This window comes from Actinia tenebrosa, unplaced genomic scaffold (assembly GCF_029948245.1).
Source record: "Actinia tenebrosa isolate PJP-AT-01 unplaced genomic scaffold, QUT_ActTen_1.0 PGA_scaffold11__36_contigs__length_13525064, whole genome shotgun sequence".
NCBI lineage: Eukaryota > Metazoa > Cnidaria > Anthozoa > Actiniaria > Actiniidae > Actinia > Actinia tenebrosa.
In genome coordinates this window covers 319,191-334,577 of record NW_028292571.1, presented here as the reverse complement: position 1 = coordinate 334,577, position 15,387 = coordinate 319,191, and the positions used below count along the sequence as shown (strand labels likewise).

At 38.6% G+C, this 15,387-nt stretch overlaps 1 protein-coding gene across 12 annotated transcripts in view; it reads right to left on the bottom strand.

The window, feature by feature from the left end:
- Positions 1–15,387, bottom strand: part of LOC116292224 (kalirin) — a 207,233-nt gene that overhangs the window by 15,180 nt on the left and 176,666 nt on the right. For all 12 annotated transcript variants that reach the window (XM_031699495.2, XM_031699492.2, XM_031699491.2 and 9 more), the window contains 2 exons: positions 8,065–8,091; positions 7,590–7,742 (listed from right to left, as the gene is read on the bottom strand). In XM_031699495.2, the coding sequence (XP_031555355.2) occupies positions 7,590–7,742; positions 8,065–8,091 (180 nt within the window). The remainder of the gene's footprint in view (positions 1–7,589; positions 7,743–8,064; positions 8,092–15,387) is intronic.

Genomic DNA, 15,387 nt, shown 5'->3' with positions numbered 1-15,387 from the left:
GTGGATTTAAGTACTACAACATTGGCTATCCCTACACCGTCGTGATATACGAACTACTAAGGATGGCAGAGCCGAACATGGAAGAGCTACTGCCCTTGCGTACCCCGGGAAATTGCGTTGCTAACTTAGTGCGTGAATTCTTTAAAGATTCTACCCGGGGCGACAAGCTAACCGAGAAGCGGGAACGTACCATATCTATTTGGGAAGCCCAAGTACCCGATGGAGCTACCGAAAAGGATGTAGCCCGACTGGAGTCAATGCTAAAGAAATCTATCGTAGTTCGTTCTATAGACGGGTCTTACCTACTCAGTAGAATATATAGAACACCAGTTTTTCGGCGAGCGTTTTCGGCGAGTTTTCTGTATTCGTCGAGGCAATCGGGTATAGAAAGCCGGGGTAGCGATACGCGACTCCCTGTACAGCGGGGGAACGAAATGGGACTCCCTATGCTGCGTGTACCACTATAGAGCACGAGAGGTAATCTTTTGCAAGCGTTCCGATGCCCTGTAGAAGCCTTCTAGAATTTGTAGGAGTATCTCTATTGTTCTTGCAAACCGACGTTGTAGATCGCAGAAGTGCGTACGTAGTCGCCGAAATAACTTTCGCCTCATATATAGATGGAAGAGTGCAAGAGCGTTTCGGCGACTTCGCGAGAGATGGGAATACGAAGCAACAAAGGAGTGCTAGCCCACATACTACTGGAGAATGCCTACGAAGACAATCTTCTCGTGGACATTTCCAAATGCAACTATCTCGATGGACATCTTAGGGCGTACCAAACTAGAACCACTCTATGGATTGCCTCCCTTCGTAGATAGTGTCGAACTTCGAAGCAGGCGAGGTGAAAAATCCAATGGGTGCAAGGCTAGCGGAGTATGTAGATTGCCCCAACGAACATCTTCGTCGCACATTCCAACATGCCAATGCCCAAGATCGTGCTTGCACGCGGGTAGAACTATCAGTCTAGGGGAGGGATTTCTCTAGTACGAATGGCAAGGAAGCCATAGCTAAGACAGTACAATCCCTAGGAGAAGTATTCGTGGTACAACAACAGCGGAAACTATAAGAGAACCTATCTAGGTTGCTGGATCGTTGCTTGGTGGTGGCTTGCGAGGACAACAAGAGAATATTCCTAGCTTGGTATTGCCACACGGAGACCCGTCGCATTGCAGGCGTGCATGTGCAGAGCGGTAAGAATTGGGAAGAATCCATGCATTGGACCTTTGCAGAGTTTGGGTTTCGGAACTTCTCCATCTTTCGAATAGACGTATCGGCAGATTTCCGCGCTACGATGCTACACAAAGGATGGTCCCACGGTATTGCCAGAGTCTACAATGCCTACGCGAGTACACGCTATTGCTCCGGAGATATACGACTACCTGCCACCAAGCGAACACGTGGAATGGGTCTGGAGTAAAAAGAAATGCCAAACCATTGAAGTTGCCAAAAGCGAATACAAGATATTCGAGGTACCCTCCGATCAAGAGGCTAGCTTCCTATCCAAAAGGAAAAGGAAGAAGAGACTGGAAGACATCGAAGATGCATTGGAGGGCAACGAATGGGTGGAGAGAGCAAGACAATTCCACGAGGAGCTTTTGGAGAAGAATGCCACAGCCCTACGAGCCAGGCAGGAAGAAAAATATTCCATTCGACTGGAAATGGAGAAACATAGGAAGAGAGCCGAAGCAAACGAGAAAAGATGGGGAACGATAGCAAAAATGCTATGGGAAAGGGTCTCTGTACATAGGATAGGCGATCTAGACGGCACCTACAAGATATTGGGACACGTAGAACCCGCATGCCCAACGGAACAAAAGACTAGAGGACATAGGATAGTCCTCTCGAAAGAAAAGAAAATGCTATTGGTTTGAACTACAGAAAGGCTACTAGAGAGAGCATCCTTGGGTACATACGAATAGCTAGACAGGCAGCATACCAGCGTAGTAGGGGAAGAGATAGAAGTAGACATACGACTAGGTAGGGTGGAAGGCGTGCGCCTCCCTCCAGGAAAGCACAACCCGGATAGATACAAAGTCCTTCGAGCATTGCTAGAAGAAAAGGAACGCAAGCAAACCTTTGCATACGTACCGGCACCCCAATGGAAGGAGTGCGTACAGACCCTACAGATGCCCGAAGGCGAATACCAATGTTGATCGCATGCACGAGCAACATACAGAAAGGTAGATAGGATCATACTCTTCCTAGAGGAAAAATGCGAGAAATGCGCCTACGAGGGCTGCGAAAAAGAACACCCCAAGACACCAGTTTGGGGACACTTCCTGGAGGAGGCGTTGGAAAAAATAGATTGGACCAAGCCGCCTTTGCATTGCAGGATTGGTCGAGAGAAGACTACCAAGACAAGACACAGGGATAGGATGGTACATATCTCTCCTCCATCTCCGGAATCCTAGAGTTGGAAGCAGGCTTGGCTGGTGCGTACGGAACGTACGTTGTCGTATGTTTGGGCTGTCGTAGGATAGCATAGAGCGATAGTCCTATAGAAACAGCAGTAGCAATGGTAGATCCTGCTATCTGCCAATCCGCCTTCTCTTCTAGGTCTTCGAGTGCATCTTCCGTATCTTCGAAGGAATCTTCTACATCTTCTGGGATTTGCCCAACCTTCTGTAGCTTGTCGAACCTAGCAAGCATATCCACACGAGTATTCCGTAGCTCTTCTCTGGCTTCTTGGAGATCTTCGAGTACGATAGCAAAGGAATTCTGCACCTCTGGGAAATGCTTTTGGATATCGTCTATGGAAAGCTGCTTCGTTAGTACTGCGATTTCCATGCCATTCTCCCTTTCTATCCTACGTATCTTTGGAATACCCACTCCATACTTCCTTGCAACCTTTTGCAGGCCTACTCCATTCCTTCGATCTTCCAACAGCTCTTCTATTTCGTCCTTGGACAGCGTATTGGGCGTAGCCATATATATAGGATGGATATATTTTTTGCCCTATATCTACCCTATGTCTACCCGCGCTTGTCCTATGTTTGCCCATACATGTTTGTACATAGGAAATACATGTTCCGTACATAGATATAGATGTATTTGTACATAGCTAAAGGTATAGCTGCCTACATGCTAGGAAAGAAAAGATGGGAATACGAAGTCGCCGAAACGCTCTTGCACTCTTCCATCTATATATGAGGCGAAAGTTATTTCGGCGACTACGTACGCACTTCTGCGATCTACAACGTCGGTTTGCAAGAACAATAGAGATACTCCTACAAATTCTAGAAGGCTTCTACAGGGCATCGGAACGCTTGCAAAGATTACCTCTCGTGCTCTATAGTGGTACACGCAGCATAGGGAGTCCCATTTCGTTCCCCCGCTGTACAGGGAGTCGCGTATCGCTACCCCGGCTTTCTATACCCGATTGCCTCAACGAATACAGGGTTAGAAAACTCGCCGAAAACGCTCGCCGAAAAACTGGTGTTCTATATATTCTACTAAACATGTAGCGTGGCGTCAGAATATTAAACACAATAGGTCAGCTGACTGTTTCGGCTACCAACGCAAGTCTCGGCTACATCTATAGTTCCCTGCTCGGATTCTACAACCCACCACAGCAGCACACGTAACGCGACGAATCCTGGTAGGAATTGGGGATCCGCACAGACTAAGGCTTCAATATGGTCTGTTCAGGTAGTGTGCTGCTCATGTGGGATATTTTTCTAGCACTTTAGGGACGCCGTGGGGACCCACTGTGCATGAGCACACTCGCAATTAGTTTTATCTTAGGAATATTCATATTAAAAGAATCAAGGAAAGATGCAAGTTGAAGTAAAATTATACAATTAACGCCTGAAATAAAATTTCAATGAGTCAAACCTTTTTTTCTGATGTATTAAAATAAACAAAAACGCTTATGTACAACGTCAACATTTCGATTTTTCAGAAGACTCGTAGATCGAAATGTGGCGAAAGGTTGATGAGCTTACGCATCGAAAGGATCAGGCAAATCTAAGTCTAGATAATATGTTTGTGTATGAATTTAACACATATTTTGGAGATCTATGCAACGATTATAAGTACATTAAGCCTACATTGATGGAAATACCTGAAAATGCTTCAATACCTCAGCTCACAACAATGCAAGTTTTCAATGCCTTATCCAAAATTAAGACGACGGCCAAAGGACCGGAAGGTATACCATATTGGGTGTGGAAAGAGTTTGCAGCCATCTTAACTCCTGTTGTGGAAACTGTGTGAAATTTGTCATTGTAACGCAAAGTTGGCCGTGTTTATGGAAAGAAGCGAATGTAAATCCCTTTCCAAAAGTCGACGTTCCAGCTCTTACGGTGACTGCCTACTTTTGGAAATTGATTTAAGGTTTTTTTAAAACTTCGATTTTCCGAATTGAAATTTAATGCTGATTCCAAATCTGGAAAGAAAAATAGGGTGTCCCGAGCTCGTTTTCGAGATAATCAGCATTTAATGGAAGCCTACGCACGAGCTTTTGTAGTAAAAATTGCGCCACCGGAAGAAATTAAGATGAATAAGATAATAGTTATTTGCAGACTATATGATTGCATGAATGAAGGCTATTCAATCATTCTACAATAATACATGGATATTTTCGACAAAAAGACATAAAAAACCTCATAAAGTCGAACAAAAATCCCTACAAAAATCTATTTTTTCACGTGTTCCTGATTTAAACTTTTCCTAAAATGTTGATATAACCTAGATTTTTAGGAGTTTTTTCGAATGAGCTATCAAAAAATATAGAGTCCCGTGCAAAATTTGAGGGTTTTTCCCTGTTGAAGCTCAAAACGCGTATGGTTCTTCAATAAAATCTTGTAGATTTTTCAGCGGTTTTTGAGCGCGCGCTCATCGTGGGCTCGAACGTTCAAAAGTAGGCAGCCACCTTAATACAGATTTTAGAGGGATTAGTGTAACTCCGGTGATCGCTCGAACGTTTGAAAGGGTTGTCTATGATTCATTTAATAAGGAAGATATTGAACGATATCTGTGTTCCAATCAATTTGCTTTATCGAACTGCTGGGAGTTGCATTAATGCCCTACTGAAGATGCAGCATAACATTCCAAATGCTTTAGATAACCAGTGCAACAAGGCTGTACGTGTATTCACCTTGGACTTTTCAAAAGCATTTGACAATGTCAGACACCATTTATTGTCAGAAAAGTTGAAGGCAAGTCCGTTGAGTGAACATATGGTAAACTGGTACTTAAGCTTCTTTTCTGATCGAAAGCAACGTTTGGTACACAACGATATTTATGTTATTAGGGGTTTAAAGATGGTGGGCTATGGGCAGCACGAAATCGACCTGATCTTCAACACAATCGTGCTTTCTATATTAGTGTACGGTCTTCCTGTTTATGGAGCAAGCCAGGCACACCTAAACATAATTTAATGTTTTTTTAAGCGATGTTTTAAGAGACGTTACATTTCCCAACTGATTAGTATCATATTAACTCTTAGGCCCAAGGCAAACGTCGAACTAACCATGAGCTTAATTTAGTCGAACCTATTACATTTGAAATAGGCTCAAGCCTAGAAAGACGTTTGCTGCAATTGAGAACGACCCTATTGAATAGGTTCGAGTCCAGCATAAGTTCGACAAGCCAAGTCGGACATTACGGACATTACGACTCTGGAGCGACTTTGCGGCAAACGCCGTTTCAAACACGTGCCGAACTGAATTCATAAATTATACAAAATAGCAAATCAGTCATGCAAGTCGCATGACTTACACCAAAGCCGTGAAAACAACCATACCCCCACCTCCCAAACACCCATTCCCCCCCTGGCGACCATGCGCTATAAGAAGATGAGTCGAGACCGAGGATCTCTGGATACGAAAATAAATTCAAAACTACTCAAACTGAACATGTCCGCGTTTAGAAAATCCTTGCCACGAGATGAGACTCTTGAGTCTTGTAGTTTTTGCTTTGACCAAACGAAATTTGTTTGCCTGGTTTGTGAGATGCCGAGCTGCAATAAATGTGCTGTATTTGAGAGCAACGAAGATGAGCCGGGCTGGACGGCAGGCAAAAGCGTTGCGTATTGTGAATGCTGCGAGAGAGGGAAAAAAAGAATGAAAAACAGGTTTTAATTGTGGTCGAGCGCTATAATTTGCCATTACAAGGATATGTACTAATCCGGAAAAGACAAACAAATATCCGTGCGTTCCCCCGTGCATTTTTATGTCCAATTAAAATTATAATAACAATGGGTGAGTGAATTGAGATCAACATTTTGCCGCCACGTAAGCCCTTGGTCGACCTTCCACCGAACCAATATTAAATCGGTTCGGTGCGACGTTAGTCCGACGTTTGCCCTGGGCCTTAGAAAAGTATGACAGAATGATCTACACTAGAATTAGTAATGATAGGCATCATCCACTGTTTTCTCTTCTTCCTACCAATAAAAAAATCATCAAGTAGGCTTCGAACAAAAACATCTCAAATGCCCTTAGTAAATACTGAAAGATTTAAAAATAATTTTGTAAATAGACTACGCTTTAAATATAATTTAGCAGTGCAGTTTCAGTACATTTTAGTTTTTCGTTTACGTTACTTTTATCTGTAGTTGCTATAATTATTATAGGTTTTTAGATCTTCATAGATTTTATATGATTTTCTTGCTATTGTTGTAACCTTACGCAAATTATGTTTAAACCACTACTCATTAGGGTCGGAGAACCAAGCCATATAGGTGGAGAGGGGAAAAATGTCGATACAATAGCCAATATTCACTTTAAAAAGGAATAAAAGGAATGGAATAGGGAAAAAAAAGGGTTACATTAGTCGTTTCGATGGTTCCGATCAATGTTTTGGTGGTTCCGATTGTCGTTACGGTGATTCAGGCGTAACCGTTCCGGTCGTTCCGGCGTAATTGTTCCGGTTGTTCCGTTCCGTGGTGTTCCAGGTTTTAGCATATGCCAGAAATAATATGCATATCTATGGCGTTCCATCCCCGCAAAAATGCATGGTTTGAAGCTCCTCAAATAAAATTTTACTTTCTAGTAGATTATTTCATATAATATTACTATTTCGTATTTTACATGCTTCATCAAGGTTTCAACATACATGTACGTGTTTTCTATTTGTCATTGATGTTTTATATTTGAGTTTGTCACTGATTCATTCTAAACTCCAAGCCATGAATTTGTCGTACGACTTTCAACATTACAAACTCGATGAATTTTATTTTCAACTCGACGTTTTTGATTGAACCGGAGGAAATTGTTTAATTCGCCAGCGCGCTTGCTCATACATCAGTGAGCAGAAAATACAACTTTAACAAATCGCTAATAGATTTCCATTGTCTGTCCTCTTATTGATCATAGATAAAGTCTTAAAATGTTCAAACGCACGAACCACGAGAGCAGCGAGTTTTTTACAACAAAAATTCTTTAAGAGTTTTTTGATTGACAGTTGTTGAAATGCCAGTTGGCAAACGAGATTTCAATCCTTTTCGAGGGTCGCACTTCAACGATAATGGTAGTAAATCAGATCGATCTAGGGTAGGTTTGCCTAAAGCTACCATTGATGAGCCACCTTAAGTATAAGGCTCGTAATTTACTTATTACGCATCACCTTAAGTATAGTATACTTACGTAGCGTCTTGTAAAAGAAGAGCACGGATAAAATTTTGAGCATGTACCGATATCGGGCTGAAATACTTGTCGGGAAATTCTACTGGCTGTCTCCTTATTCTATCACAAGTATCGTCTGTTGTGTCTCCCTGGTAAGGAGAAACACCGGATAACCTGGAGAACAAAATACATTTACATCTCGTAAAGGATGCGAAGTGAAGGACAAAAGGAAAAGGCAAACATTTTCAAAGATCTTTTGTGTACCGTTGTTTAGTTTTTAGTAAGTTATACGAATTATAATAATGGAAGAAAAAATTGTTTTTATCCATCCACACGAGCTCAGCAGAACGGCAAAATTTCTATTCTGGAGAGTGTTTTGTTGATAAGTTACTATTTCGTAAAAGAAAAGCCGTGTTTTCATTAAACATAAACGGAGCATTACTCTTCTACCTTTCTTCCTGGGATCTTCATAATAGGAAACCAAAAGGATACTTACATGACATAGGTAACAACACCAATGCTCCTATAAAGTTTAAAACAAAAACAAAAAGTTATTAGTATGGAGTTATAAGTTTCAACCGAATGCAAGGTGTTTCGAATCATGTGTTCAGTTTCAAAGAGTTAGCTTCAATAGACCTAATTTGTCGTCGCAACAAAATGAAACTCTGGGGAATAACACGTAGTTTAAAATGGGAAAACTTTGCACCAAGACGAATTAGGTCTATTCAGTTGTGTAGATTACTCAAATCGCCCATAAAAACGCCGAGTAAACTTATTAGCATGCTTCCTGTCTTTTTACTAAAACAAAACCAGGACATTATATCCGCCATGATATGGTATACTTTCTCGTGCGATTGTGAGATTCACCGCAATGTATGCAACTGTACATATGCTCTGCCTATTTTATACTAATTCTTATGCACGATTGCATATTTGCGTATTAAATAGTCTCACGAACGACCACCAGCCCCCATACGGGAATGTTTGGCTTGATAGGTCTTTCTGGAAATAACTAGACGCCCTATAAGCGTTCATGAGAAGGCCTAGAAGGTTCGAGAGTTAAACAAGATGTTAGCCAAAGATAATCACGGTAATGCTTCACAGAAAAGAATGATTTCGTTATACCTTGTCTAACTAGACCACTTTCTTTCTCTTCCTGTTTCCCCCCAATACTTAATTAGTTGCAGACCCTGCTTTCTTGGAATAGAAAGGTGATTTTTCCGCTAAAAACAGTGTTGTGTTACTTGTTAACTTGACCTTGTCACTGCGCGACAAATCAAATTGCCCAAATTTACCTCTTGTAAATGTACTTGGCTGAGGAAGTGAATGTATTTCAATGAGAAAATATTCATTTACTCGTTAAAATAAGCCAAACTTTTCTACATATTCATTTACAAATATTTTTCAGTTTGTCTTTCTTCGGGTCTGTAAACCACTGATTGTTTCTTGAACGAAAGCTTCGAGCTGTTGACAGGCAACATTCTTGCCGTCTTTGATATCGATCAAAGCCGAGAGCTGGGATGTACTAGAGTTTATTCATATGGTAAGGTTTCAATCGGAATTGGTAATTATTTTGTTCTTTGTTCATTTTCATTTTTTTTTCCATCATTGATTCGAGATCTCAAATACGTGTTTCCCAAGTTATTTTTCATCTAAAAGCACACCCAGGCATGTGTAGGTCATTACACGCTCGATCTGTGTCCCGTCAAGAATGATATTAAAATCACACCGCAAAGCATGATGGTACAGATTGAATTTTTACTCATTTGCATCTGGACGTCGAAGTATGAACAACTAAATATCTGCAATTCAATGGATATTAACGGTCTTCTTCCATGCTTTTCGTCTAACAAGACGCTCTCGGAGCGTGCACTGGGTTGCCTAATGTTCTGGTATGCTGGAGCTCATATAACACCTAATGTTCATTATGTACCGCTATTTGGGAGGAGCGGGTACTTGTGTACTTGTGTATGTGAAATGAAACTCGATTAATAAAACTATATAGATGCGGGTTTATAAAAAAAGCAAAAGGGAAAACAGCGTTGCGTTACCGACGTCACTAAGTACTATTAGTATAAACCTACTAGCATACTATCACGAATCCTGCAATCTGATTGCCTAACGTACTCACTATCTATCCTGTGATAGATAGCGAGTAGCGAAAAATAAAAAAGTGCATGCTCAAGTTTCGTCGAAATCTCTACTTGTTCTCTAAAAAAATCTTTAAAAATCGATTGTAGAAAAGACAAGACTGAATCAAGGATAAATTAAAAACTGTAAAATTATGGCAATTTTAACACGAAAAAGTGGCCGTCAGATTTCACTGAGATTTTCATATGCAAACTTACGACGGAAAAACAATTGACTACTGAGATAATGATGGCATCTTAAAAGGATTCCCTCAAAGAACAGAAAAAATTCAAAAGAACACTTATTCACATGCATTCAAGAAGAATTTTAAACGGTAAGAACAGACGAAACAATAAAGTGCAAAAGTGCAAGTTAATTGACAAGAATCTTATATTAAGCAAATTGTAAACATGGCACGGCTTTTAATAGTCTGACAACAAAATATTTGTAAATAAATTATTTCAGTTTATCACTCATTAATTTTAAAAAATGATGCCTAAATGAACCCTAACCCAAACCCTAGGGTAAAAAAAATTGGAAAAAGAGTTTTGATAGTAATAATAGAGAAAAAAAGCTATAGAAATAGAGCAAGTTTAAGCTTTACGTTAATGCTTCGAGAAAATATCTGCTCCCCCTCTGTTGTTTTTGATTGGTGCAAAATATCACGCCATCACCGATTTTCACAATCTAGTCACGTGCACTTGTTTATTTTCACGATTATTGTCGACATAATTTCGTTTAGATGTTTAAAGGGTTATTTGTTTTTCCCTAACCGTTCTGAAGTTATCGATCTCTCCATTATTGAGTATATTCTTCAAATAGTCTTTTTAAATATCCAAACCAGTGAAGTGGAACTGTGAAACTCGGATAGTAAAAGGATTCAAAACTGAGCAAAAACTATTTAAGCTAAAGTTATCAGCTCTATTACCGCGTAGTAATTAACGATATCTTTATGTATATGCTTTCAAGATTAACTAAAGATTGAAAGCCGTATTTTACTATAGGCTCTACTAACCCGCGATTGAAGCAAGAATACGGCCGACTGAGCAGCTGTATTAATACTAATAAATATACATATGAAATTGAGTTGAACCTCGCAGTATATGAAGCAACTTATGCAGCTGCAAGTTGAAAGAGACTCAGAAAATTTTCTTTTTCTTTTTGAGTCTTTCAATTTGCAGCTGCATATGTTGCTTCATATACTGCGAGGATCAGCTCAATTTGATATACACTTTACATCCGTAGTACAAATATATATTTACAGTGCGACTACTCCAACCAAAGCCACCTCGACAAATTTTCCACAAATTAGCGAATCAAAAGTAGGAATCTGAACAATAGAATTGCTACAAATCGGACAAATATCCAAGGGTTTACACGGCTTAGAAGACTGCCGGCACCTTTGTTGTCGAATATAACCGTGCTGTCGCATAGCAACGTGGTGATAAGATCTAACAGTGTCAGCCTGATAATATCTTTGTCTGGAAGAAACAAACTGTAATCATAAAGACTGTGTTTTATACGGTCTCTAATTTGCTTTCCTGTCGTATTTGAAGTCGTACATTACTATTTTTCTATATCTTTGGTGACACAAATCACTAATTTGCGAAGAAAATATATTACAAGCTCTTCTTTATCATTTAGTTTTACCAACCGGAACAACGGAAGAATATTTAAATTCAAAATTTGCAGCTAATCTATTGTCTAAATACTCTTAGAAAACTCATTAATAATTCATGAAGAAAACACAATAGAAATCATGACCATGAAGGTGATTTTATATCGGATATAGATTCGTCTTCATTTGCATAAACTTTAACTTGGATTTTCTCTATCAAACTTGGTTCATTTCGTAAAGAATTCAGTACAATATGAGAACATACATCATGAGTTTTCTAAGCCGTTCAATAAACTCGCAGATCGTGTTTTATCGGGTCTAAAACTACTCGGCTACGCCTCGTGTTTTATACCCGATAAAACACTCCTGCTCGTTTATTAAACAGTACAAACACTATTGGATAATTTGTGGAAAATTTGTCGAGGTGGCTTTGGTTGGAGTAGTCGCACTGTAATATATATTCTCATACACATACTAATAAATATGTGAATTACGATCCTAGAAATCTTCTTTTACTGCTCAATGACATCACTTCTAAGGCCCGGAATTACATCCTCAGGGAATTGAATCTCTCATGAGGAAAGCACGGGTGGCGTAGCGGTGCCGTCCTCGCCTCTCATCAAAGCCACCCGAGTTCGAGTCCCGCCGGGTTGTTGTATATGAGTAGAGTTGTTTGTTGGTTCTCTCCTGTGCTTCGAGGGTTTTCTGGGTTCTCCGGTTTTCCTCCCTGCGCAAAAATCAACTCCTTAATTCCTAGTTTCAGATCATCTTTTCAGCACCAATGATAAAAAGAAAGTAAAAGCTATGGTATTCATCGACTTGAGTAAGGCTTTTGACGGCATATGCCATACTACCTTAATAAACAAGCTTCGGGCGTTAGGTACATCGATGAAGGTCCTGAATTGATTCTAAAGCTACCTCACAAACAGAGAACAATCTACTCGCGTTGCAACATCAATATCTTCGTCACTACGTATAAGCCATGGCGTCCCACAGAGCTTAATTCTCGGGCCCGTGCTGTTCAGTTTATATATGAATGACTTGACAGACGCTATAAAAAACTGTTCAGTAGAGTCCTACTTCGACGACACCAAGCTTTACTTGTCATTTGCAACCAAAGATAAAGTCAGCGCTCTTGGTCTAATTGTTCAAGAACTCAACAGAGTAGCAGAATGGTGTTGCACTAATCGATTGTTAATCAATCAACAAAAGACAAAGTTCATGCTGTTTGGCACTAGACAGTTGGTTGGAAGGCTGAGTGTAATTAAAATCCCCTTACTTGGTAAAGAGTTATCTCCATCGCCCTCGTGTAAAGACTTGGGAGTTATATTTGATAACAACCTTTCGTTCAATGATCACATAGATTGCTTATCTTCATTATTAGGTAAATGGTGTCAAATCAACAGAGTTCGACACCTGTTTACGAAAGATGTTCTTCAAGTTATACTGAACTCTCTGGTATTTAGTAAGCTGTTTTACTGCTCAACCTTGTGGTCGGGAACAACGCAACAGAATATTGGAAAACTTCAGCTTCTACAGAATATTGCAGCTAGGATCCTGACTGGGAAAAGAAAATACGATCATATCTTATCAACCATTAAATATCTTGGTTGGTTACCAATAACGGAAATTCTACAAGCTTAGAGAGGTCACCATGGTATACAAATGCCTACATGGTCTTGCTCCAGATTACCTCCAATCCAAGCTGGTCAAGCGTGGGAAATTTCTCCTTGTGATTACAGTCAAACAAGCTCTCGCGTTGACCCCTAGATTCGATTAATGAAATCATTAGTCAATTATTCCTTTTATACGTACGAACCGAATAATGCTATATTGCAATATTCAAATAAAAATTCAATTATTTGGAGGATATCATCAGTAATTTTGTAGGGAACGCTCCCGCCTTGAGCAAAATGGAGACACAGTTCCATGTCGTCGATAATGTTGAAGTATTTTCTGGAATCCACAACTAGAAATTTTCAGTTGTCGCGAAATTGCTTTATTGGACAATCCACTATTGCTGATATTTCCTGTCGAATAATATCAGGTAAAGGCTTTCCCAGCACATAAACACGGCCAAGACTATTTCTGGCCGCCATGTTTTCTTGGTCTTCCGGCTGTGTTAGCACTGATTAACCAATCAAAATGTCGTATGTTGAATTTAAAGTTGATTGGAATTTTCACATCTTCGTTTTCGACGTTGTAAATTTCAACTGAATAATGAAATCAAAATTCGAAAATTCAAATCATTAATAGACTCTAGGGGTCAACGCGTGAGCTTGTTCGACTGTTATTTGCATTTTTTTAATTATAAAAGCCATTGTTTAGTCCTTATTTTTTATTTTTTCGCATATTTTTACTAATAATCAATGTACTAAACTTTTTTTTATCGGATTAGAACTTAATTTTTAGTTGGTTTTTTTTCTTTCTTTCACTTATGTAGAGTATTGGTCATTTTCATTTAGATTTAGGTTGTCAACCAATGGTCACCCGCCACCATACTTACCCACCCCAAACCCAATCCAACTTTAAAAAATCATAAAATCCTGAAAATAAAGCTACAAAGGAAGAAAACGAACACAAAGATAGACCTAAATGATAGAAATAATATCCAGATGAGGGTTGCCCTACCCGACACTTTTTCTCGTTGCCATGGCAACCAGCACCTAGCGAAATCAAAGGATAGTTCCATAAATTTCCATAAAAACCATAAGTAAACACCAATATCTACTTATATGTGAAGTTTGTTTTCTAAAAAATATATTTTTCCAATAAATATCCAATTTCAATGAAAACGGGAATTTTCCCGTCGCGCAATCGGGAAAAAAATTCTAAAATTGATTTAAAGACTTTAATGTAAAATTTATTATTAATTATTAATAATATATAATTAACATAATATAATTAACATATATATATATAAATATAAATGTTTGCCATTATTACTATTTTTTTTAACATATATTATTAGGATTAATTTTTACTAAATAGATTTTATGGTTATATATTAGTAGATATATTTTTATTATAGTATATTTTATTATGGTTTTTCTTTTTCTTTTATATTATTATCATTATGGATAGATATATTTTTCATTGTAGGATTTATGAAGAGATAATTTATACGTCGTAAATATCTAATTTAAATTATTATTATTATTATTAATTTAAAATTAATTAAAATTAAAAATTAATTATTAATTATTATTATTCCTTTTTCGTGTGTTAAATTATTCGCTCTTAAACCCGAATGAAGTTTGTTTTTGGTTTGTAAAAGTTATAGTTAAAAATATCACTAAGGGACATTTCCCTGTTTTCATGTCTCCGAGGGCCCGTCGGCAGAAAAACGCAAATTATTCTTAAAATCCTTGCTCCAACACGCTGATACTTTCGGCAGAGCATAAAAGAGACCTAACAATTGGAATAAAGGCAAAAGAATTATCATATTTATCGACTTAACCATGTTTTTATTGAGTCTAAACTTTTTTTACTTCATTTGAAAACTTAGGGTTTGCATCAGGTCTTGTGAAAGTGTTAGGCATCATCAAGACTTTCTCCAAAATCTTGTTGGGAAATGTCCCGTGGCTTAAATTAACTGTATAACCCATTGTATTGGGTGGAAAAGAGCTGAACTAGGTGTAGATTAATCCTTTAAAGTTTCGGGAATTTTCGATAAAAATTCGAATCTTATCCCACACTTCGGGAAGAATCCCCTCGGACGCGCGTTTTCGAAGAAAAATCGTATTTGCCGATGAACAAAAAAATTTCCAAAAATAGACAAGATTCCCGAGAATAAGGGGCAGCTTTTGGTGTATTTCCATGAAAAATGAGTCAAAAATACAAAAGATATAATGATTTAACCTTATACAAAATCGCGGGACAAAAAGTGGGAACACGACATAATAGTGTTGTATTGTATGTTGGAGCTTATTTAACACCTAATCTTACTTTAGAACATTTTAGATGTATTTTTCTTTCAAAACTTCAAACACTTATTTTTTCTGACATCAAATTTGTTCAAATGTGTACACCTTGTAAATGTGCTTTTTTAATAGAAATGTACCCATTTCG